Source organism: Octopus bimaculoides, chromosome 9, assembly GCF_046866305.1.
Source record: "Octopus bimaculoides isolate indiv1 chromosome 9, ASM4686630v1, whole genome shotgun sequence".
NCBI classification, from domain to species: Eukaryota; Metazoa; Mollusca; class Cephalopoda; order Octopoda; family Octopodidae; genus Octopus; species Octopus bimaculoides.
The window spans coordinates 2,856,474-2,879,133 of record NC_142936.1 but is presented as its reverse complement, the minus strand read 5'-3'; the positions used below and the strand labels follow the sequence as shown (position 1 = coordinate 2,879,133).

At 36.7% G+C, this 22,660-nt stretch overlaps 1 protein-coding gene across 19 annotated transcripts in view; it reads left to right on the top strand.

Annotated features, from left to right (window-relative positions):
- LOC106869147 (5'-AMP-activated protein kinase subunit gamma-1) overlaps positions 1 to 22,660 on the top strand; it is a 481,652-nt gene that overhangs the window by 358,728 nt on the left and 100,264 nt on the right. For all 19 annotated transcript variants that reach the window (XM_089357018.1, XM_089357013.1, XM_089357011.1 and 16 more), the window contains one exon: positions 17,005 to 17,050. In XM_089357018.1, the coding sequence (XP_089213144.1) occupies positions 17,005 to 17,050 (46 nt within the window). The remainder of the gene's footprint in view (positions 1 to 17,004; positions 17,051 to 22,660) is intronic.

Genomic DNA, 22,660 nt, shown 5'->3' with positions numbered 1-22,660 from the left:
CCAGGTAAAAGCACTACTGATGCCTTATTTCTAGTGAGACAGTTGCAAGAGAAATACCTAGCCAAGGATAAACCTCTGTACCTGGCTTTCGTTGACATGGAGAAAGCCTTTGACAGGGTCCCCCGATCCCTTATCTGGTGGTCAATGAGGAAACTTGGGATAGAAGAATGGCTAGTGAGAGCTGTGCGAGCCATGTACAGAGATGCGGCCAGTAAGGTGAGGGTTGGAAATGAGTACAGCAATGAATTCCGGGTAGAGGTAGGGGTCCACCAAGGTTCCGTCCTCAGCCCCCTATTATTTACCATAGTCCTCCAGGCAATCACAGAGGAGTTCAAGACAGGTTGCCCCTGGGAGCTCCTCTATGCTGATGACCTTGCCCTAATTGCGGAGTCACTATCAGAACTAGAGGAGAAGTTTCAGGTGTGGAAGCAAGGTCTAGAATTGAAGGGCCTTAGAGTCAACCTAGCTAAAACCAAAATCCTAATAAGTAGGAAGGTAGATAAAACACAAACCCCTTCAGGTAGATGGCCCTGCTCAGTATGTAGAAAAGGAGTAGGTAGTAACTCTATAAGATGTACCCGGTGCAAGCTATGGACACATAAGAGGTGCAGCAACATCAAAGGCAGGTTAACTAGCAAGTTAGTTTTTGTTTGTGGCAGATGTTCAGGTGCAATAAAGACTGCAAACAAACAGGAAACAACTTCTATCTCATTCCAGGGTGAAAAACTAGAGGTAGTCGATAGCTTCCGCTATCTGGGCGACCAAGTTAGTAGTGGGGGTGGGTGCGCTGAAAGTGTAGCTGCTAGAATAAGAATAGCCTGGGCAAAGTTTAGAGAGCTCTTACCCCTGCTGGCGACAAAGGGACTCTCACTCAGAGTAAAAGGCAGACTGTATGACGCATGCGTACGAACAACCATGCTACATGGCAGTGAAACATGGGCTGTAACTGCTGAGGACATACGTAAGCTCGCAAGGAATGAAGCCAGTATGCTCCGTTGGATGTGTAATGTCAATGTGAATACCCGTCAGAGTGTAAGTATCTTGAGAGAAAAGCTGAACATTAGAAGCATCAGTTGTGGCGTGCAAGAGAGACGATTGCGCTGGTATGGACATGTGGTGAGAATGGAGGAGGATAGCTGCGTGAAAAAGTGCCACACCCTAACAGTTGAGGGAACCCGTGGAAGAGGTAGGCCCAGGAAGACCTGGGCTGAGGTGGTGAGGCAAGACCTTCGTACATTGGGCCTCACCGAGGCGATGACTACGGACCGAGACCTTTGGAAATGGGCTGTGCGTGAGAAGACCCGGCAAGCCAAGTAAGATCGTTGCCAGTGCCCCTGGACTGGTTCTTGTGCGGGTGGCACATGAGATGCACCATTTTGAGCGTGGCCGTTGCCAGTACCGCCTGACTGGCTCCTGTAGGATTTTCGAGCGAGATCGTTGCCAGTGCCCCTGGACTGGCTTGTGCGGGTGGCACATAAAAGACACCATTTCGAGCGTGGCCGTTTTCGTGCGGGTGACACGTAAAAGCACCCACTACACTCTCTGAGTGGTTGGCGTTAGGAAGGGCATCCAGCTGTAGAAACTCTGCCAAATCAGACTGGAGCCTGGTGTTGCCATCCGGTTTCACCAGTCCTCAGTCAAATCGTCCAACCCATGCTAGCATGGAAAGCGGACGTTAAACGATGATGATGATGATGATGATGATTGTCATCGTCATCATCATTTGCCATTTTGTCTTGTGTGTTGATGGCTCTACCACACCAGACAAAATTCTCAGCAACATTTCCTCCATTTTTATGTTCTGTGTTCAAATTCCACCGAGGTTGACTTTGCCTTTCATCCTTTCAGAATCAATAAAATAAGTACCGGTTGCATACTGGGGTTAATAAAATCCTCTATCCTCCCGCCTCCCACTACATTTCAGGCCTTATGTCTATAGTAGAAACAGTACCAAAAGCATACTGCTGAGAATTCAGTGCCGATGGGTAGGATATGTTGTTCGAATGAAAGGCAACCGCATTCCAGAAATTCCTTTGTATGGCCAACAAGTAGAGGAAATACCGTGGTAGGGAAGACCCATCCTTAGGGATAAGTTGAAGCAACCACTAAAGTCTCTTCAGATTAACTTGACATATTGGGGTAGTCATTGCTTGATTAATCTGCAAGGCATAAAATGTGTCATGATGCATCAAAACAATTTGAGTTGAAGAAATAGACTCATTATTACCTCCACCTTCGCTAAGGCAGAGGTATTGTTTTCAGTTGCATTTGTTTGTTTGTCTGTGGACAAGATATTTCAAGAACTGCTGGATGTATTCGGATGAAACTTTCAGGGTTGTTTGGCCTCATGACTGGCACGGAATGATTATATTTTGGGATCAATCCGGTACTGGACAAGGGTTCTTGATTATTTTTCCAGTTTTTTTACTTAATTTTTGAGAGTGGTCGGATTCATTTTTAGTATTCTCGTTTTTGAGAGCAATCGAGTTTACTTCAGATATTCTCATTTTAAAAATCCTTCCTGGACTAATTGTTGAGAGGACGTTGGTGTTGCCTTGGCAGAGGTTTGCACTCTCTGAGTGCTCTTGTTATTATCATCATCATCATCATCGTCATCATCACCATCACCATCACCATCACCATCATGTGTGTCATGACTCTGAAAATTAAGTTTTTCCATTTATTTGTACCAACCACATCTCTGGCAGTAGCATCTATGAATTCCCAGCAGACAATCATCATCATCATCATCATCATCATCGTCATCGTCATCATCATCATCATTGACTGCAGTTAGTGGCAGAGCCTGGCAGCAGGGAAAAGAATAATAGAAAGATAAGCAAATAATACAAATGTCAACCAACTCCGACTCTTTCAGTCAATCAATTGACACTGTCTCGGCCATGCTGAGTTCTAAAAGTCTCCTTTGATTGATTGTAATAGTCACATGTTGTGGATACAATAACACAACGAAAAATCTACAACAGCAGCAGCAGCAGTGAAGAAGCCTCTACATGGTTACTCAACCTGTTAGACATAGCAGCTAAATGTTCCTTATATCACATCTTTAATATCTTAATAATAAGGGTCCCATCCAATAATGCAGTCAGGGTCACATCATGTCTGACTCAAATTGCAAGTTAGGTTTGATTGGATCATATTACATCAGGTCTTGCCAGTCAAGTGACCAAGGGCTAAGCAACTACAGTAATAGAATCAACCACATTTTTATCTCTTTAAACTATATATATTTTTTTCTTTGTTGACTTAATCCTTCTGTGATTGTTAATGCTGCTATTGAGAAGTGACTAAATTTAACCGTATCCATGGCAACATGCGATGGACAACGCTTGGCTGTCTGCAATGCTACCATTTATTAAACATTTTAAAGCACCAACAGACAAGCTTTTATCTACAAAGTGTCCAGGGTTCTTTATAAACTTTTCCATTGTTTCAACAAATTGAAAACACGCTTTTTTTTTTGTCATTTTCTCAGAGAAGCATTTAAAAAGACTATATATATATATATGAATCTTATCTATAAAAGGCAGATTTTCTGTGTGTGTGTGTATATGTTTAAAATTCATACATTTACACAATTCCAAATTTCTTGGATGAAAGAATCGGAATTAATATTCTAAATACCATAACTTAGGTCACAGCGTCATTATTTCCGTCAAAATAACTCCCAATTACGAATAAAATCCATGCAGTTTAAAGTCTTATCCAAGACCTGTGTGTGTGTGTGTGTGTTTCAGTGTCTTTTCTTCAATCTTACATGATTGTTGTAAACGAGTGTCACTGTCATACAAGTGGTGTCCTTCGTTTCCAATCTTCCATGAAAACATTGCTGATCACGGAGCAAATATTACATTGCTTGGAAACAGTCGAGGATTGGCAAAAGAAAGGGAATCTGGTTGTAGAAAATCCACCTCAACAAATTCCAGCCTGGAAAAGTTGACGTTATGATGATGATGGTGTTGAGGATAATGTATGCATGGCAGGAGGGTGCTATACCAAAGTTAGGGCTGTTTCGAGACATAGTCAAACAATTTTGCATTTTGTCTGCCTCATCACCGGAATCAGTCTTTTATATGTAATTTTTCCTCCATCAAATATATTGATAATTTGCTCCCTTACAAACTCAACAACATCATTGGCAGAGGATAGCATTGTTTAGTCTATAAAATCTGCAAAGCCCAGGAACCAAAATCTTATTCAGTTATTCATTTCATTTAATAAAATCTCTCACCTTTTCAAAGCATTTTTGTGACAATAAGGGACCAGTTCCCCTTTCTTCACCAACATGATTAATCAGCCCCTTGCCACAATCTTTTCAGTTATAAGGTTGCATAGAATCTCTGCAACTTTCAAGTCTATCTCTCTTTTCCAAATGAAAAATAAGTCCTACGTTCACAATAGCTGCTCTGCTAGCTTTCTTTAATTTATAGGTTTTTTGAGAATTATCTAGAAACACAAATATGTGTGTGTGTATGAGAGAGAGAGAGAGAGAGAGAGAGAGTTAAATAGAAAGAGTGATAGGAGCTATATCTATTTATCTTTCTGTCTATCTATCTATCTCTCTGTCTGTATGCATATATGTGCATTTGTGTATCTGTGTATATCTATTTGTCTGTCTGTCTGTCTGTATGCATATACGTGCAATTGTGTATCTGTGTATATACACATATCTATCTATTTATCTATTTATCTATTTATCTATCTATCTAACCATCTGTATGCATATACATGTAATTGTGTGTGTGTGTATCTGTATATACACATATGTATATGTATGTGTGTGATTCTATGTATATATGTATATATTTGTGTGTGTGTATTTATGCGCGCACACACACATATATGAAGTCAAGAGAACTGCTAAGATAGTTAGATAACATCTATTTGTGTTCACAGCCAATGCTTGGAGAGCAAAAACCAACAAATTAAATATAGATATATAATGAAATAAATAATTCATCAGAAATAATTCAACAGACATTCAACAATTGCTGCAGGTTCCATGCAATGTAGAGACGACTTAAGAGCTAAATGCAGAGCATTATTATATTACAGAAACCAATTAGTAAAATAATATACAATATCTAGAATTAAAAAAAAAATTTAAAAAAAGGATGCAACAAAGGTAAACAAGAAAAGCAAGAATGAAGGAAGGGAGGAAGGATTGCATCATAAGTTAAGCTTGTTAATGCCGCTGAGCTGTTACAGGTAGAGGAATTGTGTGTGTGTGTGTGTGTGTGAAGTTTTCTGATGAGCTGATCGGCAGAAATGTCTAATTGACTGGGATTAGGTGAAAGATATTTCTTTGGTTAAGTGAGGGTCCTTGCTATTGTGTGAAATAAAGAGCTTAAAATTTATATTAATGCTCAAAGAAAGTGTGTATGTATATATACTAGGTTATGTATATATACTAGGTTATGTATATATACTAGGTTATGTATATATACTAGGTTATGTATATATACTAGGTTATGTATATATACTAGGTTATACTAGGTTATAATAAGTGCCAGCATAGCTATGTGGTAAGAAGCTTGCTTCCCAACCCCATGGTTCCGGGTTCAGTCTCACTGTGTGGTACCTTGGGCAAGTGTCTTCTACTATAGCTTCGGGCCTTCAAAAGCCTTGTGAGTGGATTTGGTAGACAGAAACTGAAAGAAGCCTGTCATGTGTATGTGTGACACAAACACATGGTTTGATAACTGGTGTTAGTGTGGTGTTAGGGAGCTGGGTGAGGAGAGAGAGAGAGAGAGAAGGTGACAGACAAAGATGCCATTGGCTGAAAGAGATCTAGGCATGTAGAAGATGATCAATTCGATTAGAGATAAGATTAAGATAATCTCTGTAAAGCTGATATATTCTGAAAGCATGCATGTATTTATTCAATTATTCTGTCTCAGATTTAGTGAAGAATTGTGTTATTGGTGACATGATCCCAATGAGCCACACAGTGAGTTTGCAGCATTACTTATGACTAAAACGACAACATGGGATTGTCTGTACAATAGGTCTGGAACAAATCCCACACAGACACATATTTAAAATGATGCTCCATGGCATTTTTTTTTTTTTTTTTTTTGATAGGGCTCAGTTTCAGTTTTGTTGTTTTTTACATCTCTTGCCATTACATATGCACATACATACAAACATACTTATGTATGTTAATGGTTATTTTTTATTTGCATTCTTTCATGCTGGCATGGACTTGATAATATATATATATGTATTTGGTATCGAAACCATCATGATATCTGTGGAGCAGCTGATGATGGGGGTATGTTGGATTGTTGATATGGCTGTTATTGTATGTGTGGAATAGTTTTATAACACATCCATTTGAGATATATATATATATATATATATATATATATATATATATATATATAGCTGAAGGATGTGGTTATTTGCTGTGCTTGAGAATTATATTATTATATTATTGATTTTGTTATTATCATTTTTAAATTGTTACACTAGATAATAACAGTGTCAATAATATCTTCGCAAATTTATTTTTCTCTTGAATTATTTGTTCCATATTGAAATTATACACATACATATATATATATATATATATATATATATATATATATATATATATATATATATAGTTCATAGATGAGATCCAGATATTCTTAGTATAGAATACACTTTGTAGTGCTCAAGAGATTTAAACTTGAATGGGTTTAGGAATAAACGTAGGGATAAGCAAGTTTGACTGATCATTATATAAAGTATATTAATACATGAAATACAAAAAGTGTATATATGTAGGCATATAAAAAGCTCTGACTTCCACAGGGTACAAATGATATAGAGAATTAAAGGGGTGGAGGAAAAGTATTACAAATCCATCAGCTGTTTCTGGGGGCTCAGCAGTCCATAGTAATGTTTGTAGACTGATTCCATCATGGGATGAGACGAACCTCCGTCTAGAGAAGAGATCTTACATTTAAGATGTTGAAAGAGAGAAGTTCCACATATACACATTTTATTTGTATGTCATGTATTTAATATATACTATATATTGATCTGTCTAATTTGATTATCCCTAATTTACTTATATATATGTATATATATAATTTACTTATATATATGTATGTATATATATATATATATATATATATATATATATATATATATATATATATATATATATATATATATATATATATATATATATATATATATATATATATATATAAACTGAACTACAAAAGAAGCATTGCACACACACTTAACAGAAACTGGTTTATTAACAGACTGCCATAGTATTGATTGAAGCATGCTAATTAAGAAATCGTTTTTTCCTAATGATAAAACATCATTTCCTGAAACATGCTTGACATCACATGGTGTCACATGATGACAGAGTATCCTGGATCCCAAGAGATGAACTCAGTTTCTCATGTGACCACTGTTAGCGTTGATTACTGCCAGGCATCTTCTGTACATCGGATGCACCAAACGATTAATGAAGGCCATGGGGGATTGCAGCCCACCCCGTTTAAACTTGCACTGAGTTGTGCCACAGTTTTTGGCCTTGGACACATGTCGGTCAGCCTTCTTTAGATTTCGTCCCACAGATGCTCTATGGGGTTCAAGTGCAGACTTAGGGCAGGCCATAGTAGAGTCTGGATGTTTTGCTGGTGGAGGAAGTCTGTTGTCAATCTGGCAGTATGGGCCCGGGTGTTGGAACACATGATATTCTGATGGTGGGTAAAATATGGCACTATGTGAGGCCTCGACACTTGGTCGATGTAGTGAGCAGTGGTTACTCCATTGCTCCAGCCCTGGCTGATGTTTTAGAAGACCACCGGTCCAAATTTCTAACTGAGTGCAATACCACTCCATACCATGATGCTCTGTCCTCTTCATGAGTCTCTGTCCACCACACAGCCAACAGCATGGCTGCAGTCAAATGACTGAAACAAGTAAAAGAGTAAAAAGAGTAAACTGGGCTTAATTCATTCGACTGGGCTTAATTCAACCTAATGAATGAAACAAGTAGACAATAAAAGATACACAGACACACACACACACACACACACACACACACACACACACACACACACACACACGTGTCCATATGTCCTGTACTGAAAGTCTTTCATCGAAAGTCTTTAGTTTTTGTTGTCTTTGCTAACATGCATGCACATGCTTTTGGCGAATTTCAATGTGTGTATGCATCAGAAATATCAATAGTCTTTAATATTTCAATAGCAGAAATCCCTTTGGAGCTTCATATCTGTGTCATCTCCTTGCCACCAATCTCTATTACACATCTATGTCAGCTTCTAATTAGTTCTCTCTCTCTCTCTCTCTCTCTCTCTCTCTCTCTCTGTATGTATGTGTGTGTGTGGGTATTATTTACATGTTTTCTCACACCTATTTCTCTCTGTTTATCAACCAAAGTTCACTCTAAAGCACTTTATATGCAAATGGCTTTGTATTTGCTCCAATAATAATAATAATGATAATAATAACAATAATCCTTTTTACTGAAGGCGTAAGGCCTCAAATTTGTAGGGAGGGGATTAGTTGATTAGATCAACCCCAGTGTTTCACTGGTACTTAATTTATCAACCTCGAAGGGATGAAAGGCAAAGTTGACCTTGGTGGAGTTTGAACTCAGAACGTAGTGGCAGATAAAATACTGCTAAGTATTTCACCCAGCATGCTAACGATTCTGCCAGCTTACCACCTTATTATTATTATTATTATTATTATCATTATTATTATTATTAATAATAATAATAATAATAATAATAATAATGGTTTTTGATTTAGGCAGAAGGCCAGCAGTTTTAAGGAGAGTGAGTCGGTGCCATCAATCCTTGTACTTGAAATAGTACTTTATTTTTTATCAACCCTGAAAAGATGAAAAGAAAAGTTAACCTTGGCAGAATTTGAACTTAGAACATGAAGAGTTTGAAGAAATACTGCAAGGAATTTTGTCCCATGCCAATCTGCCACCCTAGATATAAATTGTGATGATTTCTTTTATCATCTTTTAGAGTCTAAGACATTGAGGACAGTCCAAGGATGGAAATTGAATACAGAAGTTTACATCAAGTAAAACGATAACAAAATTAATAAATAACAAAAAAAAAAATCAACAATAGGGGAGTGGGGAAGTACTTTGGGTAATTTGAAGGAAAACTCCACTCAGTGTCTTGGATTATTCTGCCATATCTAAGGTTTCAAGGATATCCTCCCCACTGTTTTTTTCTGTTTTATATAATCAAATAATCAGAACAGACCCAGTTAGCTTCATCAGTCTAACCCCACTTTTTTCCTCTCATAAAACATACATGAGGGCAACAGCTGTGTCCCCACTCTTGTCTTCAACTGGGACCTGAAGCGGTTGAGGATGGATGGGTCAGATGGAAAAAGTATTTTCCTTAACTCCATTCACATTACTCTATCAAATGTCACATTTATTTATCCAGATTTGTTCTGAATTAATCATGCATTATCTCGTAGCTGTTTATTTTTAGGGTAGGTATGGAAGACCAGACCTGGCCAATTCGAGCATAAAACAAGCTGAATATTTATGTCGGATACGGCTGGTTTGAATGCTAAGGGGTTAAACCCCTCTTCTGACTGCATCCACCACACAACTTCCTTGGCCATTAACTGCTCTTCATCGCCAAAGGAAGGCAGTGGGTTGATCTTCGCAGTCGAGTCAGCTCGTTACTGGATCCGTCCTTCATGATAATAATAATAATAATAATAATAATAATAATGATAATAATGATAATGAAATAAATACAAAGAAATAAGAGTGATAAACTCATCAATAAAACAAACAATGATAATTTCCCATTGACTGTCATGGTTTCCAAGCTATGCCAAGATGTGTGGAGGAGTCTTTATAATAATTTATGAGACATTTACAAAAAAACTAACAGAACCCTCAAAGGATCAATGTGAGGTGAAGTGTGAGTGGAGTGGGGGGGGTGTTTGTAGATGGAATGGTGATGTGGTGGTGGTGGTGGTGAGAATTATTATTTTACATTAACCAAAGTGTTATGTGTGAAATTGATAGGCAGAAACTGAAAGAAGTTCATTGTGTGTGTGTGTGTGTGTGACTAATAAAGAGGTACAGGTGTCGATTCATTACAGCCATGTGTGTATGTATAATGTATTATCTATTTATACACACATTATATATATACAACCATATATTATATATATATATATATATATATATATATATATATATATATATATATATATATATATATATATATATATATATATACACATATATATATGTATATAGATATGTGTGTGTGTGTATATATATATATATATATATATATATATATACATACACACACACACACACACACACACACACACACAACCGTCATTTAATATCTGCTTTAGATGCTGGCATGTTTTGGACAGAAACAAAATCTTGTGAGACTTGTGTGTGTTTATATTTGTACATCTCCAAAATTGTTAAGCTACAAAATGGTGGTACATTATTTACATTATTTACATTTGACGGATATTTGTCCTCATCTTGTTTATTGTTAACATAACATTTCGGCTGATATACTCTCCAGCCTTCATCAGGTGTCTTGGAAAAATTTCGAACCTGTGTTCTCATTCCTAAGGTATATTTCGATGTTGTTGCTGCTGTTGTTCAGGTCACTGCTTGGAATCAAACTCGGAATCTTGGGGTTAGTGGCCCGCGCTCTTAACCACTACACCATATGCCCACAGGCATATGGCGTAGTGGTTATATCAACTGAAACATATATTTAAAATTAATTGAAAGAAACATAGAGCATCTCAACAGAAATACAGTAATGAAAGGGTTAAAAGAAAAATATACGGAAACTAGGCAGAAGCCCCTTTAGATGTATTTGTTCTTGGGTAGCAGACCTAATGCATATCCCAATGTGAAAAAATATGCACTGGTTTTCATTGCAGCAACTGTTGACCAGTGGATTTCTTTCTCTGCCTCAACCTTACAAACAAATAAGTCCCAGAGGTTGTCCAGATCTTCATGGTGCTTAGGCTACTGGAAGTACAAGACTGTGGCAGGGCCAGTCTCTAGCTGCTGCTGCTGTTCATGGTCACCTGAATTCACTCACACACACACACACACACGTATATGTGTATCTTTGTGTCTGCATTTGTTGCGCCCAGTACCACCACTTGACAAACCAGTGTTGGTGTGTTTATGTCCCTATTAATTTAGCAGTTCAGCTAAAGAGACCAATAGAATAAGTACCAGGCTTTAGAAATACAAGTACTGGGGATCAATTCGTTTGACTAAAAATTCTTCAAGGCAGTGCCCCAGCATGGCCACAGTCCAGTAACTTAAACATGTAAAAGATGGGTTTTTTGCAGATGTTATCAGTAGGTGGTTTCAACTTTGAATCTTTCTCCTCCTCCTCCTCCTCCTCCTCATCATCATCATCGTCATCGTCATCATCATCGTCATCATCATCATCATCGTCATCATCATCATCATCATCAACATCCACATTGCATACTGACATGGGTTGAATGCAAGTGAAATCCTCCATGTGAAACAGGGGTCCTCTCACCACCACCACCACTATGTTAGACAAAGACAAAATCTTACCAAGTTAATCCAACGCCACATTAACAGTTGCTGTTTAAACATTATTTATTTATTTTATTTTTTTATTTGTTTACTTTTTATTGATTATGTTATCAAAACTGAATCCTAAGGCCATGGGGTACCATAAAACTAGATATCGATCGGAGTCGATTGGGGTTTTTATTGTGCAAAACAAAAAAGCTCCATAAAAAGAAGAAAGAAAAATAACAAAAACAAAGAAAAGAAACGAATTTTTAGGATTACCATACAATTTTATGGACATTTATGAAAAGGAAATTATATAAATAAATAAATCAAAAGAGAAAATAACTCCACGTTTGTCAACCCAACAAAAGAACTGAAACAAAAAAACAAAAAAAAAACATGTCCTTCATTGAATATAAATGAATCCTATTCCTGGCCATTCGTTAGTCTATTGTGCTTTATTTTTTATTAATATCATTAGAAATTATAATTATTATTGTTGCTGTTCTCATTAGCACTGACAATATTTTATTTTTTCAACATATTTACTATCATCATCATCATCACCATCATCATCATCATCACCATCATCATCATCATCATCATCATTGTCATTATTGTTGTTGTCCATATGCTATTTTGGCCTCTTGTCAATATTATTAAATGCTGCAAGATAATTTTAGTCGAGAGGTGGTGGGCAGAGGTGGGTGGGTGGTGTGCGTTTAAAAACCAGAGTTTGGGATTTTTGTTTGATTGTTTGTTTTTTGGATTTATATATTTATTTTGTATAGAATTACATACACGCATGTGTGTGTGTGTGTTATACATGTAGATATGTGTATGTGTGTGAATTGCAAAGAGAATGGTAGTTTATCTAAGAAAGAGAGAGAGAAATTTTATGTATGTGCTAATAAGAGCAACACGTAAGTGTGTGTGTGTGCACATGTGTTTATGTGTGTGCACATGCATGTGTGAGTATGTGCGCATGTGTGTGCACTTGTGTGTATGTGTGTGTGCACGTGTGTATGTATGTGTGTGCGTGTGTGTGCACGTGTGTATATGTGTGTGCACATGCGTGTGTGTGTATGTGCGCATGTGTGTGTGTTTGTGTGTGCACTTGTGTGTGTGTGTGTGTGATAGTTGTACTATTTGTTTCTTTCACTTTTTTTTTTGCTTATTTGTTTGTATTCTTAGTAGTTTATTTAACCTAACGAGCTGGCTGACTCGTTAACCTGTTGGACAAGATGCTGCTAAGCGTTTGGTCTGCCTTTACATTCTCAGTTCAAATTCCACCAAAGTCAACTTTGCTTTTCATCCTTTCGGGGTTTCCAAAATAAGGACCAGTTAAACAGTGGAGTTGAGGTAATCAACTTTCTCACCCCCCACCCCCACCCCACTCCCTGAATTGCTGGTCTTGTGTCAAAATAAGAAAGGGTTATTCGTTATTTAGTTAGTTTTTTTTTTTTTTTAATTGTTTGTGTCTAAGAGAGAATTTTTGTGAACGTGTGGCTTGTCAATTACATCAACCCCAATGCGTAACTGGTATTTCATTTATCAATCCCAAAAGGATGAAAAGGAAGAGTCAACCCCAGCAGAATTTGAACCAAGAACATAATCGTTTCTACTCTAGGCACAAGGCCCGAAATATTTAGGGAGGTGGCCAGCCGATTAGATCGGAGGCTATATCAGCTGGAACGTGTGAACAACAAACAAGATGAGGACAAATATCCCTTGAATGTAAATAATGTACATAATTCCTCATCTCTTAAATATAGAACTGTAATATTTTTACCTCCTAAAAAATTCATCAGAATTTAATAATTTTCTTCTACTTTTTGATGGATAGATAATTTAATTTTTCTGTCTGTTCATATTTCATTTCTTTCTTTCAATGCTTTTTTTGCAGCTTCCCAGAGAAATTTATTACATTTTGAATAAAATAATGTTAATTATAATAGATAATTCTAACTAATTATTGCCTCTATTTCAGTAAAAATGATTTTTTTTTTTTTTCTTAATCTTAGAAGTTCCACTTATGAAATTTTGAAGTGTCTGTTCGAGGGTGTCCACTGAATTAAAATCTGTTTCCTGAAGCAAAATTTTTGAAACAAGCAAGTTTACGAAAAGGAAGCGAAGTTGCCTCCCTTCGCATTTCTTTATCAGCCTGAGCTTGTTTGCTTATATAAGTGTATATATGCATGTATATATATATACCCATACAGCTGTGGTCATGTTGGAGCACTGTATATGAAAACTAATCTCATTTCTTTTATTGCTAGACTAGTTGTCTCTTGTACAAGTTCAACAGAGAAGGAAACAAAACTAGTTTTGTTGTCTTCTTAAACTAATAATTTTTTTTTTATATATATTTTCGGATAAACATATCTACTCTGTTGCTATATTATGAACACAGTTTTTAATTGTAGTTTTTTCCATTTTTTGTTTCATCTTTAAACAGAATCATTCAACAATTATATACATACACACACATGCACAGACACACATACATATATACATGCATAAATGTATGTATGTTTGTACATACACATGCGTACAGGCCTTTATTAATATATTTATTACTTAAATGCTTGTTTTTTTATTAATTAAAAATTGTATTATTTCTATGTTAATTTTTTATGATCTCATTTTCCTACGCAATGACTGTATCTTTGAACTAAACACTTCAAAATCATACACGTGTATATCTATATATGTTATGTGTGTCCATCCATGTGTACACAATATGTGTCATTGCTAGTCAGTTTCTAAGAATATAAATCCACTGACCTGTCTTTAAAATATTTTGCTTCAGTTTTCAGAAATAACTGGAACAAAATCTAAAACCAAAACCGTATTTCACACTCATCTATTTTGTTACGGTTGACAGTCTTTCCTTAACCATTTTCAAATCAATCTGCCCAAGTTCACCTCTGGTTCTTCAACACAAAACTGCTTGTTCTGAATCCATATTTAAATTAAAACCACCCATCTTGATTTTGTATAAAAACATTCTGTTAAGTTTATGATCCAAACACCTGCTTGATATACAGGTAAATGAAAAAGGTGTTACTGTATTTGATGGCATAAAAGATCAGCAAGCATATTAAATGTTCCCCAATTTCAGCTGAACATATTAAAGGGAAAAAAATGCTTTTAGTATATTAAAACTTGTAACATATGAAGCAATCTACTAGTACATTAAAAAAGTACCCTAGCTATAGCAGAAAACATTACTGTATGTAAAAAGTAAGCAACACAGCAAAAGAAAAAAAATGTTCTATGTGATTAGTGATAAAACATGCAAAAAAAAAAAAAAAAGAAGCTTATGGGAGACCCATATATATACAACCTGAGTGATTTTTAGCTTTTTAGTTTATTTATTATTTTTTTGGGGGGGGGGGGAATAGTGTGTCTTATATTGCCATCATATACGGTACCTATTATACTAAACCTTTCAAATTGTTTTCGTAATTCATGATTGTCTTCCAAATTAATTGAAATTTCAGCAGTTTTATGTTAGAAATACTGTCACAATTAACTTAAGAAAAAAAAATATCAATCAATGTCTCCAGGTTAATTTTTGTTTGTTTTTTTTTTTTTCTTTTTTTCTATTTTCTGTATTGTCAATTTGTGTGTGTGTGTGGCGTACGAGTGTATATGATATATTTCTATATATTTAATCCTGACTGGTGGGGGTAAGTATTTTCTGAAATACTTTCAATGTTGTATGTGCTTACATTAATGAAGCAGTATAAATTACTTCCTAACCATTTCTAACTGTGAACGAGCTTTATATAATTTTATCAATTAACAACATTAAAATAACTTGATCTTAATATATTGAATTATATAAATACTGATAGATACGCTTCTATTCATGCTACAAATCATCATCATTATTATTATTGCTGTTGTTGTTGATATTATTATTATTATCATTATTATTATTATTGAGTGACAGAGCAGTGCATTCTATCAAAGTGACACTGGGGTAAAATATACAAAGTCCAGTATACTCATCATGACTATCCATTTGATAAAGATACACCAGGCACATGCATCACAAGCATATGGGTGACATAGTGATTTCATATCAAGATAAACAGCACATGACCTTGCAGGTGGGGCCCAGTTAGAATTTTCTTGAGGTCGAGTAGCCCATCCCGAGCAAAAGGTCCCTGAATAAGGGTTGTTTAAGGTTGTTGCATGAAACACCCATGTTTCCAAAGGTGAGTTATCCAAACTCCAAAGAATTCCTCTCAACACATGGCTATGATGCTCTCCCACTACTTCTGCCCGTGATCAGAGATGCACATGTCGTCAGCCACCAAGAGACATGCTCAACTGGTTAAGGTCAAACAACTGACAAGCAAATCTGTGGTATTAAGCAGAATATTTGCTGTAGCCCATCTTTTATGCCAAGACAAAACTATGTATATAATAACACATCCAATCAGTTAAGATGAGAAGCCATGAGAGCCACTGCCTGGTACTGCATCCGGTCAATCAAAATGTTGTTAAATACTTATCTGTAATGTGCCGAGACATGGCTGAATCAGTGGACTGGATGCATTTCAACATTCTCCTTGTAACTATTCTGAAGAAATTAATATCAACAAAATTTCCTGAACGTTTTCAGTCTATCTTAAAATATTGAAATATCAATTTTTGGGGTTTAGGCATGAAACCAATAATTTTTCTGGTAACAAGTAAAATCAATTAAATCGATTCCACCACCACCACCACCATCATATACACACACATACACTTAATATTGGGTTGTCAGATAAATTGCCCCCCCCCCCTTCTAGGCATTTTGTCATCAAATGTCTGAAAAGAGGTAAGATTTATTCAAATTTCAGAAATGATACACAAAAGTTGTAGAGGGAAAATAGAACTACAAATAAAACATGAAATACTATGGTAAAAATGTAATAATAATAATTATTATTATTATCATTATAATAATAATTCTTTCTACTGGAAGCACAAGGCCTCGAATTTGGGGGAAGGGATTAAGTCGATTACATCGACCCCAGTGTATAACTGTTACTTAATCAGCCCCGAAAGGATGAAAGGCAAAGTCCACCCCGGCGGCATTTGAGCTCAGAACATGGCGACAGACAAAATACTGCTTAGCATTTCGCCCGGCGTGCTAACGATTCTGCCAGCTCGCCACCTTAATGATAATGATGATAATAAATTTAAGGATTGTAAGAAAGGTCCTTGATATCAAAGGAAACTGGTTGTGACCTGGTGTCAAGAACATTGATCTTGATTGCAAAACACTCATGCAAGCCAACAACAACAACAACAATAATAATAATAATAATAGATCATTACAGACATTATTTTAAGCTTCAGATTTCTTTATACGTATATTTAACCACATTTTTTTCTTTCACCTTTGACAGAGGAGTCTCAGTCCTCCAGTATGCACATCAGTTTCAAACACAAAAGGTAAGTTGTGGTTTTTGTTATCATTTTATATTCTTAATTAGTCTAATCTATTTTCCAGAGATTATTTTTAATTAACTGTAAGTCTCTTGTCTTACTCTTTTTTTTTATCTTATCTTCACTTTCCAAAACACACACACTCTCTCTCTCTCTCTCTCTCTCTCTCTCTCTCTCTCTCTCTCTCTCTCTTTCTCTCTCTCTCTGTATTCTTTATTTTCTCTCAGTATATACTTTTTTCTTTTTTTCTCTGAATATGGTACTAAGTGATGAGCTTACTGATTCTAGAAAACTGTAAGAAGTAAGTTTTAACATTGGTGGAATGTGGCTGATGATTGTAGAAGATTTTCAAAGAGATGCTGAGTTGTAGAGAAACGAGTTAAAACTTTGGTCTCATTAGATATACAATGACAAACTTGTATCTATTCTACCAATGTGATTCCAGCTCTCATTTGCTCATGGTTTATAGGAAACTCCCTTTATTCTTCAAGCACAAGGATTTTGATTTTTGTTGACTTTAAATTTCAGGAGCTTCATAATAAGTAAGCCAGGTGAGGTATTGAGGGCATGATGCTGCATCTACCATTTGTTGGTATTTGCTTGGGTCCTGCCAGGCAACCCTCTGAGCAGTTTCCCAGTCTGTCTCCATCTCTGTAAGATATTTCCTCATTTGCTGGAACCATGGGGCATGTGGCTTGTCAGCATGAGCTGTCACCACAGCTAGATTCTCAGACATGAGAACATGGTACACAGGACTCAGCTCATCAAATTGAGCAACATGCACAAACAAGCTGAGCTGATGTTCCCAAATCATACAAGCACCAGAATGCATTCCAGTCTCTGAGAACTGTCATTAATTGGATATAAAATCCAAGCAATGGTAACCCGTAATCCTGAAAAGTTTTCTGGTACCAATGGAGTTCAGGCAACTTTTAAGGACCCCGGTGAGTGTCCAAGTCTTGAAACCTGAAAACCTGCATCTTTGTCCCCCTACTCAGATATTGGCAGCACCAAACTCCCTTATCCAGTGAGTCCACCGCTGTATCATCTCACTCAAGTAATCAGGTGTAACACCTGTAATATGTAAGCAGCAAAATAATATATAAAAGAAATATGTGTAGTAAAGATTGCTTGCCAGCATAACATGGCAGTCCTGGTTTAGGACGAATGTTGCTGTAATTTAGCCCCAGGAGACATCGTCTCCAGCTGGCTATACGACACGATCTGTGTCCTTATATTTTCGAACAAGGGAATCTAGCCCCCCCCCCACTCAACTCGAAACAATATCTGTATCGCGATATGTGTTTTTTACATCTTTTCTTTATTTCTTAATTTCAAATTCAAACTTCAGATCCCGCCAAACATTATGAAGAAATGATTATCTCCCTTGTATTAACCGTCCACTAGGGGACACCACATATTTTATCCCTATTAATTCCAGAATGCATTTTTGTTATTTGTTTTGTTTTTTAGTATAATCTTTTTAAAAATCAAAAATTATATCTGCTGCTGGCCACATCAAGAGTTATCTACCCTGCCTACGGACACTTTAATCGTTAAAAATTTATTTATTTCGTTTTGTGCATTTGTGAACAAGGGATCCATTGGACATTTGAGCTCAAAGAGGATTCCAATGAGCCACTCCTTGATTCCCTGATTCATGTTTTGGGGAATGAGTGACTGGAGGCATTTGTGCTTTCAAGTTATGACATTGTCCTGCAGAGGTTCAGGCATGGCTGCACGGTTTAGAAACTCGCTTTGCAATTCTATGGATTTAGCTTCAGTCCCATTGTGCAGTATCTTAGGAGGTAAGTGCCATTTTCTATAACCCCAGGCTGATCAATGCCTTCTTAATGACCTTGGTTCATAGAAACTGCATGGAAGGCCATCATGGGTGTGTATTTGTGTCAGGACAACGGATATTAAATGATACTGATGATGATAATGATGATGAAAGCTGATTAAATCAACCGCAGTACTTGACTGGTTCTTTATTTCATCAATCTCCAAAGAATAAAAGATACACCAAGGTACATTGCTTAGTAGTCAGGGCGTTACACTCTCAAGTGCAAGGTCATGGTTTCACTTCCTGGACTAGGTAAGGCATTGTTTTCTTGAGCAAAATACTTTCATGTTACTCCATTCCATTCAACTGTAAACTGACGTCTTGTTCGAGGAGAGCAAAAATCTTGTGATCTCGGTCGTTCATGCACCATGGAAATTGGGTAACTGGTTCTATGAGTCTTGGGGTTTGAGAGTCCAGGGGTTGAGGATGAAAGGATAAAAGACAAACTTGGTCTGAGTGAGATTTGAACTGAGAAATGGAACAAATACTTCAAAGCAATTTGTCTGAGTTTCTAACCATTCTGCGAATCCACTGGCCTTTTATTTATTGTGAGACATTTGTAAATATTAGTCTCGGAACGAGAAGGAATTATCTCAATAAAGGTCGAACGAGGGTCTGATAATAACACTGTTATTGCATTCTTTCCTGTTACATTTTGTTGTTGATGAGGTGTTGCTCGATTTACTTGTGAGATAAGAAATGAAAATATATGTAGGTGTGTATGTATGTATGTAGAGAGAGAGAGAGGGAGGAGGAGAGAAGATAGGGAGATATACACACATGTATATATATCGCTGGTGTATAATTTCTTTTCTCTGATTTGTTATTAGGTTTTGCTTTTTCATATGCTTTTGTTATTCTTGTTTACCTTACAAGAGTTGTTTGTGACTTCATAGATTACTTATACTTAACACATTGGTTGCTACAGCAGGGTTTGAACTCCTGACCTTTCGGTACCCATAACAACCATTGTGATTCATTGATTTTAAAACTGAAATGTAAATAAACTCCACTAATTCAGGCTTTAAATTTACTTAACTATTCACTACGTAATTCTCAAGCTGCAGCCATAGTTTCCTCAAACTGCACTCTGCTCTCTTCATAATAGGAAGAATATTTTCTAGGTATTGAGTTCCTCCAAAAGATTTCTGAACTAATTTTACTCAACAAGGTGCAAAGCTTAGAAATTAGGGAGTCTCTCCAAGTTGAGCCCCTACTTCTCCATATTGAGAGGTTTCAGCACTGGCATTATGGTCGTAGGATTAGATTGTCACAGGAAGGAATTACACGTTGGATTCTTCAAGCATAACCAACTGGCAGAAGACTGAGGGGTAGACAAAGAACAAGATGGTTGGATGATAGCCATATTGCAGTTGGTCATGCTTGGGAATCCTGCCAAAATTCTAATGATGGTCGCTTCTGATGGCACCTAATGGAGGAGAGGCCTGGGAATTCTACCCTCGTGACCCTCCCAGAAATAGTGTGGGCAGAGAAGATGGAGAGAGGGAGGGAGGGATAGGTGGTAGAGTTTAGGCTACATTAAGTAATGTAGTCCAAGATATACTATCCAAGGAAAAGAATAGACTTTGGCTAGAGTTCCTCTAATTACAGCTTTACACTATTATTACTATGGAGTGACAAACATAGTAGAATGTTAGATGGAAAAAGACCCTTAGCTGGGAGTACAAGGTGAGATGCAGGGGAAGGGTTACATCTTACTGGTACCCTGGAATTTCCTTTTCACATCAGAAAGGGGGTCCCTAGTAGCTAGTTTTGTCCTAAATTCTCAGTCCAAATCTCAGCAAGGTTGACTTACCTGGAAGAAGGTGGGGGTTAGGGGTTGATACAACTAGACCCAATTGTGTAACCAAGATGACTGAGCTTATGGAATACTTTATCATTATAATCCTTACAAATGTATATAACATGGCGCCAAAATAGGAAATCCTGTAATTCGTTAAAAGTTACCTCCCTTAATTTGTATTGTTTTTTTTTAACCCTTTAATATGTCATTATATAGGTAATCTACGTTTGTTTTGTGTGTGTGTGCAATTGTATGTATGTGTATATATATATATTCGTCTTTTGCTTATTTCAGTCATTAGATTGCGGCCATGCTGGGGCAATGCCGTAAAGAAGTTTTTTTTTTATCGAATGAAGCAACCCCAGTATTTACTTTTTTAAAAGACCTGATACTTATTCTGAGTTATGCAGACGTAAACACACCAACACCGGTTATCAGGCAGTAGTGGAGGACAGACACAAACACACACACATACATACATATATATATATATATATATATATATATATATATACAACAGGCTTCTTTCAGCTTCCATCTATCAGATCCACTCAAGGCTTTGGCTGGCCCAGGGCTATCGTAGAAGACGCTTGCCCAAAACACCTCACTTTTGTAATGTATGTATATATATGTGTATGTGCGTGTATGCATAGATAGATAGATTGACTGACAGGCAGGTAGACAGGTATTAAAAAAAAAAACAAAGACTAGAATGAGTGGAATTTTGTGGTGGTCCATCAGGAAAGCATGGAGGTTTTAAAAGATGCAATGTCTCGGCAGGTAATTTGTTCCATGCTTCAGCATCCCCGAGTGTGAAAAAATGTTTCCGAAAGTCATGGGAGCTGTGCTGTTTTCTGACTTTGTAGGCATGCCCACATGTGTTAGAGACACATGGAGCTCAAAAAGGTGCTCAAGGTGGTTGTTGGTGCGATGGTTAATAATTTTGTGGGTATTTTCCAAGTCAGATGATGGAGCTTCAATGTATCTCTGCCCAGAGAAGCAAGGCGTTCAGAGTATGGTAGATGCTTAATGGAGGGCATTCACTTGGCTGCACGTCTCTGAACAGTTTCCAGGAGGTTAATGTCCTATCATCATCATCATCATTTAATGTACGTTCCATGCTGTCATGGTTGGACAGTTTGACAGGATTTGATGTACTCAAGGATTGCGTTGAGAGCCAATGTCTGCTTTGGCATGGTTTTCATGGCTGGATCCCTTTCCTAATAAGGAATTCAGGACTGCATCTTCTCATGCATCTTTTTTAAAAGGTGACAGGATGTGATTTGAAGGAGATTTGGGTGGTATTTCTAGCATGTTAAGTGACTACTTTATGGCTCTTTCATTAACCTTACTACCATTGTGGCATTGGCTGCTCTTTTTCAAAGAATTTTTTTGTGGGGTAGATTTGTTTTATTTGTTGTATATTTATATTTCAATATTTAACACTGATCTCTGCATGTCATTTATTGCATTAGTTTTGGAGTAGTTGTGCATTCTTGTTTTCAAATTAGTTCAACATTTTTCTATTGTTCTTTTCATTTTCCCCTCCACATGTACACACTTTCTCTCTCTCACACACACACTTTATTTCTCTCTTTCCTCCTGCTCTCTCTCTCTCTCTCACACACACAGTTTATTTCTCTCTTTCCTCCTGCTCTCTCTCTCTCATTATATTGCCTGTACAGTAAGTTTATAAAATCTGTTAAAATACTTACTAATTTACTTATGAAACACTCTGCCTCATTCCATTATCCCCCCCACCACCACCACCACCTCTACTCAGTAAGCTCTGTACTAAAACAACCTCGTTAAGTCAATTAATACATGCAGTGAAAAATAAACACAATTAACCTTGATCACTTCCGAATTATGTATTCTCATCAATTCACCAAACACAGATAAATATTATGACATGCATTTTCATAATTGACTGCAACTTCCAGCTGTGAAATGGGTGTGGCATATA